Genomic DNA, 22,984 nt, shown 5'->3' on the forward strand with positions numbered 1-22,984 from the left:
ATTAGCCTTGGTACTTTGAAACTATTTATATCACGAACCTATATTATTCTGATATTCACACGGTTTAACGGTAGATACCTAAGTTGGTATTGACTTTTAAGTTAATAACGGCTATTATAGTAGTATAGTTACATATAGTTCTTAGGTAGGTAGGTATGAAATAATATTATAAGAATTAGGGCTCGGATGTTTATGCACTTAAAATAACTGTAATATGCATACATTTATGCACTAAAAAATTACGAAATATGCAATCAAAATATGCGCTAAAAATTATAAAATATACATTTTTAGCCAATAAAAACACCAAAATATGCACAAAAAATGAATTATAATTCATAAAACAAAAACATTTAAAGTATTTTTATTACCTAGTACTTAGTTATTTTTATTGATTATTTTTTTTACTACAATTTAAAATACATTATTTTAATTTACATAACGTTTTATTTACTTTAATTTACATTATTATTTATTATTTATTAATTATTACATTATTAGCGTTACATTGTGCTACTATGGTTTTTTTTAATTTGATCAAATTTGTAACTGCATCTGTTATCGGTAATTACATTTTTGTAGCGTGAAAAACTTCTTCTACATCAACTAATGTTATTGGAGCATATTTGAAAAATGCAAGATCCTCAACATTCAAATCTTCCATTCCTTCCATAGTATCAACTTTACCAGAATGTATTTTCGAAATTTGTAGGTACCAAAGTTTTAAATCCATTATTTTTTCCAATTACGTTCTGAAATTTGTCGTAAATTTCTTTTCCTACTTTTCCATTAGCCATTTTGAGGGTTTCTCTTGTATTATTAATTGTGTAGTTCGTTAATTTAAATTATTTTTTTTAAAAATGTACTGAAATAAGCATTTTTATTTTTAAAATCCCAAAATATTCAATTAAAATACAAAACCATTAAATATGCAAAAATATGCAAAGTAAAAATAGTATTATTTTATTCAGTAGAACATAAATTAAATTTGTATCCAGGTTAGCTTTAAATTGAACAAATGGAAAAAAATATGCAATTTTATAAACATCCAAGCCTAAATTAATAATTATTAAGTAGGTATAGGTAGGTATCGTAGGTATATCTTCGATGGAAATTGAAAGGTCATTATTTATCATTGTACTAGACCGTCTACGTTTTTTCGAAGATTGTCAACATATTATGTTCAGCTGCTTTTTTTTAACACAATATTTAATTGGTGGAAACATTATAACAATAATAATTATAAAATGCTTTATTTTTAAATTTAAATAGTTTTTTTTTATTTATTATAATATTACCTCAACATTTTAACCATACTTATTAGGTACTACCTATATTAAGCAGAGTTATGAATTTTTTTTTAATATAGGTTGTTTTATCTGTTTAGATACCTTATTAATATAGGTAGGTATCTAAATAACTACCCATGTAGAAATTCTACGAGGGGCTTTATTCTACAGTGACTTATGAGGAACTGGTTACAAAATCATTATCACAAAAAAAAAACTATTAAAGTACATTAATAAGTAATAACACATGATAATATATTGATATGTACACATAATATTATAATGACAACGGTAAATCAAATAGTACCTACTATAATACAATTTAATGTAAATAAATAGTTTTGCTAAAAATAAACAATGCAAAAGTTTAACTAACGTTTTTGATTGGCCTAAATAATATTCTAACAAGTAGTAGGTACATGAAATCAAAGGGTTATACCTATCTTAAAACTTAAATTGGTAACACGTCCGTAGGAATGAAAACGTATCAAGACATAATATTTTAACAAAAACAGTAACAATTCCATGAAAAAAAAATGTGGAATCACAATATTATTATACAACGCGGCAATGATCACCGACAAAATTTAAATTTAATTTTTAGATACGGTAAACACACAATTTATGTATCTAGTAATGATTACAAATAGACCGGAAAAATAAAGTTAGAGCGAAAAGAGATAATAAAGTCATTAAGACAACGATTATTTTAATAAAACCCTATATATTATAAAAAGTTAATCATAGTTTTAGATGGATGACTCTCGATGAAGCGCATTTAATAACACCCGAGATGATACCGATATAGGTTCATCTATTACCGGCTTGATTGTTTTAGATATGGTATGTTTATTTGTTAAGATTGCAGCTGCTGTTGGTGTTAAGGTCGTTGTAAATTTGGCCCTTGAAATAGTAGTTGTATTTGGTTTTTGATACGGAAGTCGATTTAACGACCATTTATGATCGCTGTTCGTGGTATTGAATTTTGTTTGTGGTGGTTGATCTTTCTGTGGCCAGTTACCACCTGACCTACCTATAATAATATATGTATTGTATTTATAAACAAATCAATAAATAGATACGTTCATAAATTTATAATTTTAAATGGCTAGCATTTGTGCATTCAGTGGTCACTATACATATATAAAAAAAATATTTGTGAATTTAGACTTTTTTCAATAAATTGTTTGTGTATTATTAGGTAATTATTATTTAAAACAATACAATTGAAAGAAAGTGGATAATATTTTGGAAATTATGAAATATACCTAGATAGCTAGGTACCTACTATTTGAATATGCGTTACATAATATTTAACAATTTAAGGTAGGTACAAAAATAATTTTTTTTAAACCGCTTTAACCTTTGTTTCTTCTCAAAAACCACCATCATAGTTTGCAGTTTTTATGGGTGTGTTTCTTCGCTAAGATCTACTGAGTGGCATAAATCCAACGAAGACACTCTTATGAAAATAATATATTGTAATCTATTGTACCTACCTATAGTGATTCAAATATTAAGTTACGAGTTCGGAGTAACGGGTTTTTAAACGAAAATTTACAACACCTAACGTTTATCAACGTTAAATTTCTATGGATAACAACGTGAATGTAATTTAAACAAGAAAAAAAATTAACATTATCTAGTATCTACTACCTAGGTACCTAATCGTTACGTTAGCTGGCGATTGACGTGAACATATTTTGGTTTCTAATGATATAATTACCAATGTAGGTAATTGGTGAATAATATTAACGGCCTGTCATATTACATTATAATTTATTATACCTATATTATGTTCTCAATTATTATTTACTGTAACTTATATTTTGGTCTATTGCCTATTTGTGCCTACTATCAGTGGGCACATAACAAGATATACGGAGACGAATAGTTGCAATAAACATAATGATATAATAGAAGGAATAGAGTTTAAATAGTTTAAAAGAGGACGAGCAACGCCGTCATTTATCTAGCAAACGTTTTTTTTGGTGCTGACTGCTGGACTGATGAACATAATATTATTAATTATTATTACGCATGGAACTAAGGTTTGCCAGTGTGGCTATCAAAATATGAGGGTTGACCTCCACGAAGAAGAAGATATAATGTATTACATTATAATATATCGAAGTGATACTATTCTTATCGGGACGTGAATTACAATTGTTGTGTATCATTGAATACAGATCAGTAGCTTTCAATTACATTTTATGGAGGCACCTCATAAAAAGCGAAAGTATTTATTGACAACCCTCACACTCTTGATACTATAGAATAGGGAAATAATTCAAGTGTGAGGATAAAATGTTCAACTGGTTAAAAGAAGTGCTTGCGGCCACTATAACATGTCGTTATTATTTTGTCTCACGTAAAATTTGTATAAAATAACAAAATTAGATTATGTTAACAGTCTTTCGAAAATATTGTAACTGAATTAATTTGTTTAAAATTAAGTGATTTATTATTTTTTTTTAAATCGTAATACTTCCAAAACCGTTACATGTATAAAAGGTAAATGGACATTCCCTCCCCCCCCCCCCCCCGACTGTAATCGGTCGAGTACATCACCCCTGATATATTTTTGATGCGGTCATTTTCCTCCCATTTTTTTAAAAAAGTTTATTATTGTCTAATAATATCCAATTTAATAATAGTTTGTATATTTAACAATTTAATAATTGGTTTTAAATTTGATTCAAGTAGTTCAGTTGATCTAAGTATTATACATCTATAATTTATTATATTTATAAACTATAATTAATTTATATATTTATTTTATTTAAAAATATGGGGGGGGGGGGAAATTTCCGTGATTCGTATAAAGATAATAATATTATGATAAAATAGGTATATTATACCGGTATCGGCCAGATGTAGTGTCGTGGCCGTCGACATGACGACGTCCGGCCCTCTACCGTCGTCTCGGCGATCGACGGTCGCGGCGTTGCAGTTGACGGTGGACGTGTCGGTCGCACGTAGACGTAGTGCGGTGGCGTCGTAGTCGTCGTCATCGTAGTCGTCATCTGGTGCGTAAGAAACCGGAAATGTGGCGGACAATGGTCGACCTGCCGCTTCCGGTCTCGACGCATACTGTACCCTGCGAGACAACGGTTGCACGTGCAGCAGGGGCGTGCAAGCCCCGGAACGGGCGTCATCGGACGCGGCGATCGGCGTTTGTTGTAATCGTCGCTGTCGCTGTTGCTGCTGCTGTTGCTGTTGCAGTTGTCGCTGTCGCTGTTGCTGCTGCTGCTGTTGCTGTCGCTGTTGCAGCAGGCGCTGTTGCTGCTGTTGCTGGTTGTGGTGCTGTTGTCGAGCGCCGTCGACGTCGGTGGCCGGTGGCGCGGCGTCCGTGGCCTTCAGCCGCCCGACAATCACGGTTTTTCCGGTACCTTCTTGGGCGTCATCGCCATCAGCGCTGTCAACACCTCCTCCGTCACATCCGAGTCCGTACGCGACGTGGCCACGGTCGCCGCGACGGTGGCCGTAATTTTGGCGGCGGTACAGTATCGCCACCACGCCGCATATGCCGCAAGAGAGCGCCGCGACCACGGCCACTAGAACAGCCGTTAGGGCGGCGGACGTGGCCCGCCAGCGTTTGTGCGGTGGCCGGGCACGGTCCTCGTCCCAGTCGGGTTCCGGGCCGGCGGCGGACGGTGGTAACACCAAGGAAAACGCGTCTACCAGCGCGACGGTGACGCGGCGCCACGCGTATCCCAACGCGGATTCGTCTGCGAAACAAAACGCAATAAATTAATAGTTATAGCGATGACTCACGGCTGACTGGTAATCCGATAGTTTAGGCGTAACATCATTATAATGTGTTACTGGAATACCTAGCCTAACCTAACCTGTATAATAATAAATATATAAACAGTAATAATTATACCTAACTGTTGGAAGGAAAAAAAATATTAATCCATATTATGCTATTTAAAAAATGAATACCCGTAATATATTATACCTACGAGATACGAGTATACTTATATTTTTCAAATTTAATCATTAATATACTACTATACCTATAAACCTTGTATATAGAAATTTAACTCTTAGAAACTAAAATTTAAAAAAAAAATGGAATGAAATAAATAGGTTCCAGAATTTTGAATAATCTACAATAGGTATCTACTTCAAAAGGTCAAATGCTTTCAAATATTAATACATTACGTTACGTCGTTACGTTTATATCGCTTAATAATATATGCATTTTTTGTAAATCAAAATAATATATGATGCATCGTAAAGTTGGCTATTATAATTGGGCAGCTAACGTGTTAAAACAGTACCTAATAATAAATTACATATAATGATATAATATATAGTTACTTATACATTATTCATATTTTTTTTACTAATCAATTTGATTAAAACATTATCTTGAATTAAATTATAACAAAGTAACTATGTAGTAGTTATGTATCTACCTATAGGCTATAAATATTGACTATAAATAAAGATTATCCATTGAGTTGAAACATTTATTAGGTATTTAAATATTTATCTATAATTTCATATTATATTATTGGTTTGAAATTTCTTTCCACTATCTTTCACTAAAATAAATGAAACAAAATGAGTACCAAGAAGAAACAGATAGGTACCGATCTTTACAATATGATGTAGACCAAGACACAGTTTTATAATTTATTTCTAACACGAATAATTTTTTTCCAAAATTATTTTATAATTACTTTATGATAATAACAACTATGGTAATTTTTCAAATACCTACCAATATAAAAAAATACCAAAAATATTCAAATGTTTAGGAACTCAAACCATCAACTATACTGTCTTAATATGGGTATTAAATAAATTTTGAGGCAGGTAGTAAGAAGTACAAAGCATTACTACACACCTCAAAGAAATAAATCATAAAATAATAAAGTCAAAAATACTACTATGGTAGGAGAAAGTTGTTAGTCTACCCTGGGGATAAAACATAAATCCTAACATAATAAATTGTTTGTATTTGCATAGAAAAACTATAATAAAATAAACGATAAAACACCTCATACGTAATATTGTTATATATTTTGATACAAATACGGAATTAATATTATATATAATTTTTAAAGAATCAAGTACTTATCTGCTATAAATGATAAAAATAATTTCTAAAATCAAAAAGGTTAGAATCGAAATGGTTGCGCAGATGAGAAGTTAATTAAACAAGTAGTTAGGTACTTACTAACAATTCAAATAAAAAAAATGATTATGGACGAACGACAAACGATTTAAAAGGATTAAGGGGAGGAGCATTGAAGATGCAGATGACCTGTGAAGCAAAAAAAAAAGTTATCTTAGGAGATGATAGAATATAAACTATTGATATTTGATTATTTGGTACAGAGTACCTACTTAAACAAATTTAAAAGCAATGTATATCTATTGACGATTTGAAAATCAAATATTGCGTTGTCGTTTTACTATTCTTAGATTAATAGTGATAAATATATATATATATTGTATTATGTATAAATCAAAAATGTAATCAATTTATCAAAATGGGTACGTGACTGGAGTCAATTCAATTAAATTAACTATATAAATTATATATTATTATAATACTATCCGCAATGCATATAACGTATAAAATGTTAGGTAATATACGTATGATTGTTCGGCAAGAAATAAACAACTTTTATATCTTCTATAAACAATGTAATGTTGAGTTAAAACAATAATAATTAACAGCGTTTTGTATAAATATTAGAAAATATATAATATTAATCGTACACATAAATAGTAGGTACACGGGTATGTATCTGTAGGTTGGACAGGTACCTATTATATGGTATATATGATAATATATTATATTATGACGGTTAGTTAATTTAATGGTTTTCAAGTTATGTAATGAAATTACAACTTCTATCAAAATAAATAATAGATAATAACAGGTAAATAGCCCGAAATACACTAAATGTACAGTACCTACTTCGAACTATAAACATTTTAAACCTACTTAATATCGAAACGTCACGAAAATAATCTCAACAAACAATTTTCAAAATGATTGAATTATTGTTCTAATAATATTAAACCAACTTAATACAAACATATTTTGTCGTTATAACAACAATAAAATATACCTACTATTATTTAATTAAAAAGAAAAACTACCTGGTTCTCAAATATGTAGATATTTGAAGACATTATTTATTATTTCTTGAGTTATATACCAACCTACCTAACTAAATATTTTAAATAATTTTATTATAATAATATTATTATTCTAACGATTTTACAAAAGTCATTATTTTAACTGTTTTGAATATAATATGAAGAAATTTAGGAAATAAGTGTAAAAAAGTGGTCGTTATCATAACATGCAGTTAATAAATAAGTACCCCCATGGCCTCACAGACCTTTTTTTATGTTTAAAAAAAATTTTATCTATGTGCTTGACAATTTTGTTCATATTATATCATTTATTTTCAACATTTTAAATTAAATCTTGTAAAATATTTATCAACTAGTCTGTGAACAAGACAACCAGTTATTGTTGACGGGTTCTTACCTATAATAGCAGTTAAACCTTTAATACAGAGTGTTCAAAAAGCTTGATAACGATCATTAGACTAATTAGGACTGATAAACGATGATATTGGATATTTATTATAATATTATACTATTATAGGTGATTAAATATTTTACCTAAATGTGTAGCAATGTTACTTGTTATTGCTGTACCTATCATGTAGGTAGGTATACAAATATGCAGTATTTAAAGCGTTTCCAAATTGTTTGAACACCTTATGTCCTTGTATATAAATAGTATATTATTGTAGGTTCAGACTTGGGTAGTATTCCGAATACTTTTTAAATACTTTTTTTTAAAGTATTCAATACGGTATTTTGAATACTTTTTACAAGTATTCTGAGTACAGTATTCGGAATACTTTTTTAACATCCAATATTAATTTTAATATAATAGTTTAAAACTAATAGATTATAGATAGCCAGCTAGGTGTTTATTATCAAGATTATAATAATGTTCATTTATAAACAAAGAATTGAAAAAGTAATATTTTTGCTATTGAAATCTAAATCTACTAATAAAAAGTATTCGAAAAATATTTGGAATACTTTTTGTGAAGTATTCCAAATACTTAGGAATATTATTATCATAAAGTATTCGAATACATATTCTGAATACTTTTTTTTAAGTATTCGGAATATGTATTTGAAATACTTTTTAAAAGTATTTTACCCAAGTCTGAGTAGGTTATAGGTACGTATATGATTCACATGGAAGGGCCGGAGGGGGTATGAACTTCTTCTCTTTCCAGGTACATTTTTAACTTTTTCATAATCAACAGAAGTTTTTCAGACGTTGATTAAAAACAAACATAATATCCATTACCTATCGTCTTGTCCTGTTTATCCCAATTAAGTCTTACACATTTATACCTAACAAAAGTGAATAGGTTACACCTTCCATGTCTTAGTCGTTAACGATGAAATATTTTAATAAATCAGTAAATCTTTATAGTCCAAAAATATTATTTATTTATTAGGTTTAATTTACATAAGCTTCCTTGGGACACCAGTTATTTACACCCACCGCATGAGAGCTCATGCAGTTGCATAATTTTATAAGCCGCCTGGACATCACGACTGATTGCTTGTATGAGTTTTGTTGACATTAAATTGCTCTTTAAAGTTATTTAAGTATGGTCCAACAACCAACGTTTATTTAACACCAGATGCTTGTCCCGTCTATTCGTTACCTAAAAACGCTTTAGGAACATTAGGAGCTTAGGGCATTTGTCGTTTTGTCGTGAATTTTTACTTTCTGTTGCAAATACAGAACACAAATGGCTAGGTTGCACAAGAATGGAGTTGTTTGGTATTCAGTACATATACTATTCCTATTTCCCGAGTAGAGAATGTATAGGACATTAATCACAAATTATAAAATTAAGGTTTGTCGTTTGATATGAACCTAACTTTAATTTAAGTTGAATAAATATAGCAATAAATAAATGTATTCATTGAATCTAAACGGGTTTTAATATTTAACGAGAGAATTGTAAAGTAAATTTCTTTACTATAAATTTAAATACAAATTAAATCGCACAACTCACTTTTCATTTTTCTTATACACTATAAGAAAATATAGCATATACATTATATAGGTATATAGAAATAGAAGTTAACATTTTATTGGATTGGCATACTTATAGTTTTTTTGTTTTCAACATAATACTTTTTCCATTCCAGTTTTTATCTCTAGTTATAAAAATCACAGAAAAGTAAAAGTTTTATTGAAAATCATATACAGATAACATTTTCCACTTTTCAATGAGTTGCTAGTCATTAATCATTATTTGGAGTATACCTATATACTCCAAACATTTATCTTCCGTCATTTCCCAACCATCAACATATATTTTCGACTATTACACTATTAAAACTTAATATTACTAGGTAATGATTGAATACTCTAAGCCTCTAAAGTTTAACTTAAACCTTTCTCTTTTTTAGGTTTAATATCTACCTTTAATAAAAAAAAATCATTAATATTGATAAAAAAAAACATATAGACACACATCAATGTTAATATATGCTTTTAATTTCCAAACTAATATTACATAACGATTTAAAAGTTTAATTTGGATTATCGTTTCGGTTGAGAAATGAGGTAATGTTAACAGATTGAACGTTTTTCTCATTTATCAACGAAAACCGACTTTTAACTTCTATTTACAGAGAGGAAAATACAATAAAATTTTTTTAAGGAAACAAATTAGAATAAAGCTATACGTATTATATATAGGTACCTATGTGTGTGTGTGTGTCGTATAACATGCTAAAACTTAAATAACAAAAAAATCGTAAAAATAATAATATTAAGGTAAACGATTTTTCTTCGTATAATATGTTACGTGTTGTATGTGTTTAATGAGATGTATATGGAGTGAAATTACGCTTCAAAAACAGTTACCCTCAGGTGTTTAAACACAACATTAACGAATGTGTACCTATATGTATATTCGATAGTTGTGCGTGTATAATATGTAATATTATGAACCGTATATTTAAGTGTTGTGGGACAGAATAAAGGGATCTATCGCCGCAAGTATATTTCCGTCGTAGCCATCACTACGTTCTTTGCCGTAATAAACGTACATATTATAACGACGGTAATTCAACATATGGGTAGGGTTAAGCAGGTATACCTAGGTAGTTAGTAAGTATAGTTACACAAAAATCACTGTTCAATTTAAATATTAGCGGTTGCAGTATTGCAATAAATTTCCTATCCAGTATCCTAAAACCTAAGGCACGATATTATAACCTATATGTTATTATGTTATCTACATAATATTACTGTCTTGAATGATGCGACTGGTGATCTAGTAAAATATAGGTAATGATGATGAACACCATTTTAGCTTGTAGGTAATTGACATTATCTGACATAATCTGATTTTCTGATTAAAAATTATTAAATTATACACTCGTCCACTTATCATAGGAGAAGGCAGACGAGATCCGAACTTTTCTAGTCAATGTGACCCCATTAGCATTCCGCCATTCCATTACTCTACCATTAAAGTAAAGTTAGTAAATAACTAATTGTTCTTATATTAGTATAACTATTATGCACTGAAGCCTGAAGATTAATTATATCTAGAACTAAGATTTCATTTGAATATATTTTGTGTGTAGATTTTTAAAATTATAAAATGTCAAATTTATTACATTAGGAAATCAGTATTTATATTTATTTCATTTTATCAATTAAAGATCGTTTATTATCGTTCCTTAATTTCTATATATATTATCTATATTATTAGGTATATTACTATAATTACAAGGTATAGACTATAGCAGAATATTTTTGTTATCTTTTTTAAACAGTTATTTTTGAATTCAACAAACAAAATTTATAATTATTATTAATTATACGACTTTACGATCAATTAAAGAAGAATAAAATAAAATCAATAATTATCAATCAATTATTCTAAACAATTTATTAGATTTAACGATAAAGCATTCACTACGACTTACAAGGAGTGGCAAATAAAAAACGAGTATTTGTTTCAAGCGCCTCAAGAGGTCACATGTATGCCATAAAAATGAGCTTATACTAAAGTACCTAAGTAGATACATATTAAGTTTTTACTCTAGTTTACCAAGTTTGATAGTGATCAGAGATATATTGTTTGCCATACGAATTTTTAAAGTTAATGGTGTAGTGCTGTGACGTTTAAAAACGTGTGATATGAAAAAAGAGAAATGAATCGTCATTAAGTTTCTTGTGAAATTCGGGCGAAATCTGGCCAAATTCGTTCAAAAAATAATGAGTGCCTAATCCAATCATGTACAAATGGGTTTTGCCTAAAATTGTGGCCTAAATGCCTTAACCTTTGGGGGTGCTGCCAGAAATGGGAACAACGTCCACGGTAAAAGTGTATCAGGCTCAGGAGAGAGTATTTTGAGGGTATTTTGATGGGTACATACATTCATGTAAATGAAATAATAATGAAAATTGTTCGTTACCATATACTGTGGATTACTAGATAAACGTACAACAGTGTAACAAACGCCAAAATATGCGTCTTTTCGCATTTTACATAAAATGAAAAAAAAATAGTTTATTATAATATGGTTTGAAAAATATTTTTATAACTTGCGCTGTTATTCGAAAAATAATGTTGTCTTCTCTCTTCTATTAAAGAACAAATGTTTTTATTTCGCATATAACATTATTTTCATTAAATATTGTTATTTAAGATTAGCAATGTCTGTATAAATTATATGTAAACTTTAATAGGTATAATATGTATACTCCTGCATTATAGGTTAGGTACATTTATGTAGTACGATAAGTTTTACTTTGAATACATACTTATACACTCACCTATGACAGTATCTACATACATACAACGTGTCAACATAATTGTTAACTACGAATAATAATAAGTTATGATATTTTTAGCAAGTACCTACCTATCTACCTATCTACCTTTAATTAAAAATAATAATTCAAACTTTATTTTTAGTTAATCTATTACTTACACACAATTTTTCTATATACATATATCATGTATAATCGAACCCAATAAAGAGGTAGTTTCTCAATGTGAAAAACTTACATACTTACCTATAGTAAATAAATAATCGAACAATTTATATTGGATCTAGAACTTTAAAAATAAACAATTAATAGGTAATTAAAAACCATGTATATAATTGTTTCCAGAATATCAAAAAAATACATTATAATTGAATATTGTGTGCTCAATTATTATTGTCCCATAAAAATGACAAATTAATTACTAAACAAAAAGTTTTATTTAAAAGTTTTCTTTTTTTGTTATTGGATTTGATTGAAACTTATGTAGGATTTTTATTAAAGATTCGTAAGTTATATTGAATATTTTTTATCAGTTCTTAAAAGTAATGGATTTATTAAATAATAAAATCAAATGAAACATTTATATTTCCAAAATAAAATTAAAAGTTTACCTACCTCTTACAGTCTATAGGTATGTATTTAGTTCGTATAATACTATTTTGTAGATAATTATTAACTACTTTCCAAGTTATACAGTATTGCTGTCTTTTTTTTTAATGTTTTTTAACAAGAAACCAAGTATTACTTTTGTTTTTAGAGATAATGATATGTTACCGAAAAAAACATGATAGTATGACGGTTACAAACAGTTATCTTGTACATTTCGTAAAATTATGATTTCCTAATGATGAATACTGGCTTAAAAGATTTAAACCACTCAGGACAGTATTTCTATATAATTTCATAATTGGCCTTAAATTAAATTGTTTCTGACTTAGTCACATGTGGATGTGAGTATGTGACCACATTTAAAATACATGATAGATTATGTATATAAATATATTTTAATTTACATAAGTTTTTCTGCAAATGTCGTTAAAATTGCCTATTTAAAACTCCTTATTACTATGGAGATTTATATGTGTATAATATGCATTCTGATTTAAGGTATTAAATAGTCAAAAGGACAAACAGTCCAGATACGTTCGTAAAGTTGGCCCACCTAAGTACTTCAATTTCTTTTAAATCTGTGCCATTATTTTGCAAGTCTACTTTTAGAATTTGCAAGTCAACAATTTCACCGCGAATTCAAAAAAATGTAAAGATGGGACAACTTCACATAGCCCACCCATTTTTACCGAGAACTTCGAAATCAGTATTAAACGAAAGCTAATGATTAGCAAGTATTTGAAAGCCCTTTTTTGAAATTTGCAAGTCCAGCAGGTGCAGGCAGCTATAAACTTTTGAATTTGTGAAGTTGGCCCACCCACTTTGTCCTAGAACTTTGAAATCATCACCAAACGAAAGCTAATGATTAGCCAGAATTTGCAAGTCCATCAGGCGGCTGCTATAAACTTTTAAACGTGTGAAGCTGGCCCACCCACTTTGTCCTAGAACTTTGAATTCAGCACCAAACGAAAGGAAATGATTAGCAAGAATTTTCAAGTCTGTTTTTAGAATTTGCAAGTAACTTGAGCGGCCAATAAGAGCTTTCAAAGTTTGGAAGTTAGCCCCCCCCCCCCAAGTTGTCCCAGAACTTCCAAATAAATATCAAACGAAAGCTTATGACTTGCGAGTATTTGGAAGTCCAGTTTTAGAATTTGCAAGTAACTTGGGCAGCTAGTGAAAGCTGTCAAAGTTACGAAGTTAGCCCACCCAAGTTGCCCTAAAACTTTAAAAATGGTACCAAACGATAGCTTTTAATTTGCAAGAAATATTAAAATGTAAGCTATAAAGTTTTGTTTTACATGACAAGAAAAAAAAATTGTTGTAGTACCTTATAGGAACTAACGTATAAGTTACTATTTTTATGCGCAAGGCTTATTTCTACATAGTAAATTTAGTTTGAAAATTAACGAAATATGAATAAGATGAACAATGAAATCCATAAAAAAAAAACAAAAAGCAAAGTAATTATAATTTATAATATTATTTTCAAAAAAGAAATCAAAATTTTTAAGTACCTATTGAAAATTTTCAAAAAATCACAGTAGGTACATCATATATTCCAAGAAAGAACCTCTATCGGATTACTCCCATCGACATGTTTCTTCAGAACTTATTTTTCCTATAATATAATTGTTTTTTTCTTTTTTAAATTTTATATGAAAACTTCAAAAATAATCTCACCCGCTCTATAAAAAATAAGTGCAAAATATCAAAATAAATGCAAACAATGTGAAACGTGCATGTTTTTGACAATGGTCGATCGAGTTCTAATAGGTACCTAAAGGCTGCATTAAATGTCGATAATCTATTATTCTTCCCTTACAGTAGGTGCCTATATTTTAAAAGTGACTGTACAGTGTATACAGCATGTTCACCCTTATACACTTTCTAAAAGTATAAAACACCTGAGGGCCCGTTAACCAGCTCTGTTCTTCGCAGTTCGCTTAAGTAATTTATTATAATATACCAATAATATTGCATATAAATTGTATATTATTATACGTCATAGTAGGTAGGTACAAATGCGTAGGTATAAAAGAAAACTTTACATAATATTTTTCCTGTGTCATCATTTTATTTTATAGTGTGTGACATGTGTAATAAAACAGCGGAATAATATTATGATTATCATGGGTAAACAACATTATTGTCGTAGGTACGAGTCGGCAGACGTAAAAAAGTGTTTGACCAACTATACAGACAAAAGTACAAAACAGTATAGTTGGTATCAATCTTATAAATTGCTTTTGGTATCCCTAATATCATAGCGGTCGTAGTTTTTCACAGGATTTTTAAACCGTGAACCAACAAGTATAAAAAGTATTATATTATCTACATAGGTAAAATGTCTACCTAAAAAAAATAATTTGTAAATTCGTTGTACATACAAATGTCTACTCACGTAGTAGGTATACCTATAACCATTCTAGGCCCTAACGCTATCGTTATCCATCTATAATATTATTATGTGGAATAATAATGATAATAATAATAATAATATAGCCTCGTGCCTCTGGTCGTCTTCTATCTCTCGTACACCTGCAGATACCACAGTCATATCTCTCACGTATTAAACATTTATTCTTGTCTCCTGTACAAGAGTCTATCGTACCGGAAACGCACGTATAATCATTTTACTGCTGTTCGTTCGTTGTCGACAGTCGCGGCGGCAACAGTGGTGTTAAAGGTGTTAAGGTGTATAATGTATATTATACGTGTATATAAGCATATATATATATCCCACTACTTACACTCTATACCACCGTCACCACCCATAACAGATTACTATCTCCAGTTGTCGTCGACTGTATACGAAAATGATGCTCTTTTCTTTTGAACCAACGTGGCAACGTGTACACACATATTTTGTATAATACACACACTTGTTGTTACAATCAAAAATCACACATCGATAAACACAGCTTCCGATTGCACATAGTAGCTATTATTATTATTATGTGTGTGCGTGTGCGGGTACAACGCTATAATATACAGAATATTGTTATGCCAACAACAACGCCTCCGTCGCGTTTTATACAAAGATTCGCACAGTTACAAAGACTGCGAAAACGAAGGAAGCGATACACGTGGTACCGGAAGTTAGGAGAGAGGAACAAGGATTATCTCGGTTGTTTCCGGTCCGTCGGGTGTGCACGCCATTACACCAAAGCTCCTCATATTTCCCCTTTCAACCTGCGAGAGCTGACAAAAGTTATAATTCTTATAAATATATTTTATTTATTTTTCATGCACAGTGCATTTATATTAAGACACATATATTATTATTATGATTGTTGTTGTGTGCCTATAATATAGTATGCGAGCACGCGTTCATAATATAGCGTTAACAACAGATAGTATAACCGTTATCTATACAATCGTTTAATTTGGGTTGCTCGATTTTCCAGCAACTGATTTTAGCTTCACTGTTTCATCTAAATATTCAACGCATATATTATAATACACTTTCAACACAGTGGCGGAATTTTTGAGAATGCTGAAACTATTTGCTCGTATAGCGTGCACTCTATACGCAGTAAATTTATGGTGGTAATTTTTTTTCAGTACAAACTGTAGTAGTAGACCAAGTAAAAAATATGTTTAGGTTTAATTTTTTACATTGTTAAAATGTTTTAGTTTCAACACTTCGTACGTTTTATAATTATTTTAACTGTCAACATTTATAGTTCACGATTTTGTATGAGTAATAATACATAATATCATAATATTGCCCAGATACGATAAACGTGATAATAAATAAATAAATTATTACAGTGTTTCTACGATTTAGTATTATCATTGATTATTGATTATAAATGTGTGCTAGTATCGGTACCTACCAATTACATAAACTTTCTTTACAGATTATTTATACTTTACATGTGGTACCTACCTACACAAATTAAAATAAAAAATATTTTTATTATTTATTTGTTTTGTTGTTACTTTTAAATTATCAATATTATAAATAGGTACTATAACAAAAATTAATAATAAATAATATAAGACAAGTATTATTATTCATGCATTATACCTATGCGTGTTTAAGTCGTTGAAGAATATAATATATTATATATGAGCATTGAGCATGGTCCTATTTCACCAAAACACTAGTACCTAGATTTACGCATTGCCATTTCCGCCAAAAACGAAAAAGGTTCAACTGTCGTTTCCGCTAAAATAGATATATTTTTTTGAAGAAGTTTCCGCTAAATATTGTTTGTAAACCAAATGGGCAAAAATGTAACAACTGACAACATCATAAGGTGTGTACACAACAATAAAATATTTCTAATAATTTTATAATTCCATATTCCATGTGATTATCAGAAAGTAATTATGTTTAAAAATAATAATAAAATGTAAAAAAAAAATGCATTATGTCATGGTGAAATATTGGATTAAAGTATCTATTAGTTCACAGTAAAAATATTAATTATTCCATCAGGTACCATTATATAGTTACAATTTATAAAACTGGGTAAAGTATAGGTAACCACTGCGGAACATCGTTGAGTAAGTCAGTAAATCACTGTAATGTACGAGTTAAATTCGAATTCAATAATCGTTTCTTAGGAACAAGAAACCGTTCTGAGTAAAAACCGACTGTCAACTTATATTACCAAATATATTTTTAACTTTATAATATACTTATCCTTATTCAAATCAAAGAAATTTATTTAACTATTACCTAGGTAGGTAAAAAATTCGAAAACTAAAATTGCATATAATAATGATTATATATATTTTATATAAATAGCTTAAATTGTGTGTAAATATTAGAGTTTATAAAATGATAAATTTGCTAAATAGAATGTTACAAGTTGCTATAATTAATACTTTTTGAATTACAATAAAAATTAAAACTAAATTGTTTAACGAGAAATAAGTATTTTACGCGTGAGTATCCAATTTTGTCAAAATTTAAACTCCAGAGTCCAGACGCTCATAAAAATATTTATGGATTTAAGTTAAGCTTTTTTTTATTTAGGTACAGCAATAACTACAATTTATGAATAACTTTATATTACATTTTCAAAAGTCTACAAATAGTTTAAAATATTTTAAAAATATTATACCATGTATTAAAATTCTAACTCTAATTAGATGACATTTTCGAGAATTTATGTTTATTTGATTTTAAATGACAACAAATTATCAAAAACTTCTTTTTTTGCAAAAATTCCGGTATATTTTGTTTTTCTAGGTTATTTTGTAAAGTACTGGTCATTTTTTTATTTTTTATTTTGTACGTTTTTAAGTGATTATTTAAAAATTCCAAAGCATTTTTGCAAATAGGTACCTTATATGACTTAGTCCACAATACATTGACTACAAACTTATAACATTGGTTTCTGAACTTTTTTTTAGCGAAACTGGAAATGAATCTTTTAAATCTTTCGTGGAAACGGAATACAGTGGCTCATATATACATTAATATAGGTATTTTATATAGGTAGTAGGTACCTATGTTATATTAACCTTTATATATTTATACCGTAAAAATAAATTTACTAATATTATATTTATGATATTTGCTGTTATTAATATAATTCTAGGAAATAGGTTTAGATATATTTATGTCAATTTTATGGAAGTTTGTAAATAATATTTTCGTTGTGAAATGTGATTTTTTTTTATATCAAATATCCCCTACAGTTATTGCACATCAGTCGGGTTTTTCGAAAAAAAAGTTAAGGGTGTCACTGTTACACAAGCTAAATGCTGACATAATTTAATTCAAATTTGCTCACCAAAGATGATCGAAATCAATGTATTACAATACTATTCATATAGCTGATGTTTTTTACGATATATATTTTTTAAATAAGTTTAATATATAATTTTTAATAATTGAATAAAATAATTGCCAATATGTTATTAAATTTTCTGAGATCAATATTATATAACGCCATTAAAAATATAAAATCCTAACATTTTTACTTCTGTTGTGTGTAAATATTATATACTGCTATATATAGATAGGTAGTACTACTATACTATAGTATTTAGCTTAAGTTTTTTAGAGAAACGATATCTGATAAATAATAATATATCTAATAATATTTTAAGGTTAAATCAAAATACCCAACATCATATTTTATTGTATTAAAATGAACGCGTGTTTTATACGTTAATGTGTTAAAAAAACTAGATAAACCTACCTGTCTTATCTCCAATGTCGTCAATAATGTAGTTGGAACTGTCGTTGTCATTGATATCGTTAAATGGCACTGCTGCAACGTTGATCATTCCTTTGATAACAGCAGATATGGTGCCCCCATAACCATTGTAAATCCTTCCTCGATATATTCCTGGTTCTACGCTGTCGTCGATTACGAATACCACTCTCTGGACTGCATTCTTAGTATCCAGATTATAATCACCTTTATTGCTATCCACAACGTCATCTTCTTCTTCAGGATCAGAGTAGTAATCATCGTCGTCTTGTGCGCTGATAATAGTCCTGCCGTTTCCATTATTGTTCTCGGTTATGGTAACGCCGGTCACGTTAAACGCAATAACAACTGTTGCAGGCGCATCCCCAGGTGTAGACTTAAAGAGCTGTAAAACGTAATTGGGTCGCTGTTGATGATACTGCAATGATGACGTGTTCAATGAACAAGTAATGCAAAATCGTGTTCTTCTATTAGTGCTGGTGACGATGCCTTCCACTTTGGCACCGCAAGGATATGTCAAAGTTGAATTTGAGTCTTCGTTAGACAGTTCTTTCTTTGATATTGACCGACAATCAGTGATTTCTTGAAGATCTTTACTACCCTGATTAATCATTGTCTTATCTGTACATATAACAAATAATAGGTTAGGTATAATTTTAGTAAGTATAATTAAAGTAAATAATCGACATTTCAGTATAATAAATAATACTGTTTTAAGATGTCAATAATATAAAATAAATATGGGTTGTTTGTTATTCGAATGCAATAACGAAGTTGGTATATAATATGTATACACAATTTCATACATTTATGTAACCAAAATATTAATGGGGTTTTAATGTACATTGACTATACAAAACAAATAAATACAAATTAATAAGTATACCTACATATTTAAAGTTATATTAAATCTAATTTTTATTTTTATATATATATTAATTATATACTAACCTAACCAATAAAGGTTGGCATGTTATAAATTAAATACAAATTGTAATTTAATTGATTTTGCGTAGTACCTATTCGATGTTTTGTATCTAGCAATAGGAAATAGTCAATAAGATATGTTTCAATTTTAACATGAGTAATGCTTAAGAAAACAATTTAAATTATTTGGTTTTAAATTTTTCATAGAATCGATAACTTAATTATTTTATAAATCTACGATATAATTGTATAAATATTAGGATGAAAGATATTCAACCAAACACCTCTAAAATGTCAATATAATAATTATTCAATACCTAAAAAGTAACCACGCACCTTAACATAATTTTTCTATCTATTAATGACCTAAAGAAGAGGCATATATGTTAATTTTTCCATATAGAAAATGTACCTAAATTGAAATATTGTAGTTACTCATTGGTTACAATCTAAAATGTGTTCAATTAAAATTTACTTAAGATTTTATAATATAAACCACACGGTGCTGCGTACATACGCGAATAAGATTATGTTAAACGTTAAAGTGTTTAACTAAAGAAAAATATTTTTATTTTATTTTTTTGATAAAACCATAATATGCCTACCTATTTGGGTTAACTAACTAGGTGGATACTTACTGTTATTTCTATTAATAAATCTAAGAACTCTTAAGTGGGACCAACGCTAATGGGTTTTTTTATGAGGTTATAAGATTTACATTTTGACGATAAATTAAAAAAAATGTTTAAATACCAACGTTTTCACCAAAATGTCAATGTAATAAAGTACCTACAGCGGATTGCAGTATTTAAATATCAGGGTTAGTAAATAATTTCGTAAAACGAGTTTTCCCGCGTATAGTGAGAATAAATAACGAATGTTGAGTGTTTAATGTCAACTAATTTTACCTGTAATACGATAAACGCAGGGTTTATTCTGTATTCCCATTGTGTTGACGGCTCGGCATTCTAGTCGACCGTGAAGAAAGTTTGGACGAACTGCGCTTGAAAAGGCAGAAGCTGCGGCCGATACGACTGATAAATACGATTTTAATACTGGTGTGCTTGTGGTAAATGCATATGATATTCCACCATCGCTGCCTTGGACAGCTGATTCCGTAAGTAATGAGTCTAGTTCTCTTATTGATCGCCCAGTTAAAGTCATTTCATTGGACTCGAGGGGACCTCTGTGACGGGTTTCCGGTTCTGATTGTTCGGGATAGAATTTCCAATGGTATTCGATGGTCGGTGGATGCCCATGTCCTGCCCGACATCGGATCACTGGCCCAGTGACTGCGTCGGTTTTTTTCGTAATAATATAAATATCTTCACGATGCTGACACACTGGGACATCTTCACGGTTGTAAGAAACATACAATTATTAAAATATAGTTCAACTTTAGTCTTTACCGCTATTTATAGTATTTGAATTGGGTAATAGACGGGGGATTCAAAAGTGTAAAAAAAGTGTTCACCCGAATATTGAATTCATTAATTGTCTTATTGGTAAAGATATTATTAAAAGCGGTACGCATAAATATTTTTTTTTTAAAAGAGGGACTTTAACCTCCCTCAGTTCAAGCAATGAATTTTTATATGAAGGTAGCTTATCCATAAAATATATTTAAGTAAATTATTTTCTGTTATGATAGAGTTCAAAATGAATGATACTTCTAGTTGAGAATTATTATTAGAATTAGAAATATAAATATTTGATTGGGGGACGAGGTGGCCGAGCGGTCAACGCGTCGACTTCGGCACAGCCGGTCCGGGTTCGATTCCCGGCCATCGGGCGGCATTTTTCTCCGGGCAAGTCACGGTGTCCGGAGAACAAGTGCCGCCATCCCCCACCCGGGCAATGGCAGATACCTACGGGTGCCCACTAAAAAATTCTGCCCACGTGTTCCAAACAAACAAACCTACAGTTCCACCCCCCACAGTACCAAAGGCTAATGACCTAAGTTGTCGAAGCCTCAACCAAAAAAAAAAAAAAAATATTTGATTAAATAAACATACTTCGATGAGTCAAAAGTTACATACAAAGCATCTTGCGAATTTATTATATAAACAGTTTTTATAAATATTATACATACTACATAGGTTTATATAATTATTAATTTTATATTATTATAGAGATAGATTAAGGTAGGTAGGTACCTATTAAAAATAATGAAGACGATACAATCATGCTAATTATTATCATGCTAATTTAAGAATATCGTTAGTTTATAAAATATTTCAAACACCTAACTAATAAATATACCTATACGACAAATGTTCGTATAATAATATACTTATCGTGTTGAATACTGTATCACTTTTCACTTTCAACGGAATATTTTGATATCTTTACTTTTTTTTCATGTAACCTCATGTACCTCATATACTTTATGTGTGCAATACTACGATTGTCAATTTATAGGTAAATATATTTTAAGACATTACATATCACATTACTACCTATACTATTGCGAAATTTTCGTGATGGTTTTGTAGTTAATCGAGTGATAATATTTTAATGATCAAAATCGAAATATATCAATTATAATAATAACAATAATGATATCGTACTCACGTTTCACGTACAACCGAACCGTATTGCTGGTGGTTCTGTTCTCGTTGGTATCGCCGTCGATGCCGTTTGTCGCCTGGCACGAATATTTTCCTGCTGCAGCGGTGTTCACTGACTGCAAAACCAAACTACCCAGCTGGCTGTACTGTATGACTCGACCAGCCAGTCTGCTGTTTCTCTTTTCGCCCCTTTTCTCACCGTCGTCCGTCCGCCTTTTCTCCGTCTCTTGCGTCAGCCGAACACCCTACGCGGCAATCAAAGGGGGTACACGTCATCATGTAGGTAGTTACTCGAATATATATAATGTGTATAATTAGCTCAAACTATATAGTGCACAAAGCGATTGTCAGCGGAGACAGTCAATGACGGGTGAAAACAAATTAGATCTGAATTATCGTGTTGTACAATACATTTTAAAGCAATTCACTTTAAGAGTGGTTTGACATAGTATAGCTTCATGTATAGGTACTGATAATATATTATTATGTAGGTACCTCCTATGTATACACATGACCATCGATAACACACGC

At 29.8% G+C, this 22,984-nt stretch overlaps 1 protein-coding gene across 2 annotated transcripts in view; it reads right to left on the bottom strand.

Annotated features, from left to right (window-relative positions):
- LOC100167149 overlaps positions 1 to 22,984 on the bottom strand; it is a 195,054-nt gene that overhangs the window by 4,736 nt on the left and 167,334 nt on the right. The window contains exons 10-14 of one of the 2 annotated variants that reach the window (XM_029485960.1): positions 22,458 to 22,698; positions 20,792 to 21,235; positions 18,942 to 19,577; positions 4,151 to 5,020; positions 1,304 to 2,322 (exon numbers count right to left, since the gene is read on the bottom strand). In XM_029485960.1, coding sequence (XP_029341820.1) covers positions 2,039 to 2,322; positions 4,151 to 5,020; positions 18,942 to 19,577; positions 20,792 to 21,235; positions 22,458 to 22,698 — 2,475 coding nt within the window. In that variant the 3' untranslated portion in view covers positions 1,304 to 2,038. Of the gene's footprint in view, positions 1 to 1,303; positions 2,323 to 4,150; positions 5,021 to 18,941; positions 19,578 to 20,791; positions 21,236 to 22,457; positions 22,699 to 22,984 lie in introns of those variants that run through there. The other variant, XM_029485961.1, reaches the window with a different exon arrangement.

The sequence above is a fragment of the Acyrthosiphon pisum genome, chromosome X (assembly GCF_005508785.2).
Source record: "Acyrthosiphon pisum isolate AL4f chromosome X, pea_aphid_22Mar2018_4r6ur, whole genome shotgun sequence".
Lineage (NCBI taxonomy): Eukaryota > Metazoa > Arthropoda > Insecta > Hemiptera > Aphididae > Acyrthosiphon > Acyrthosiphon pisum.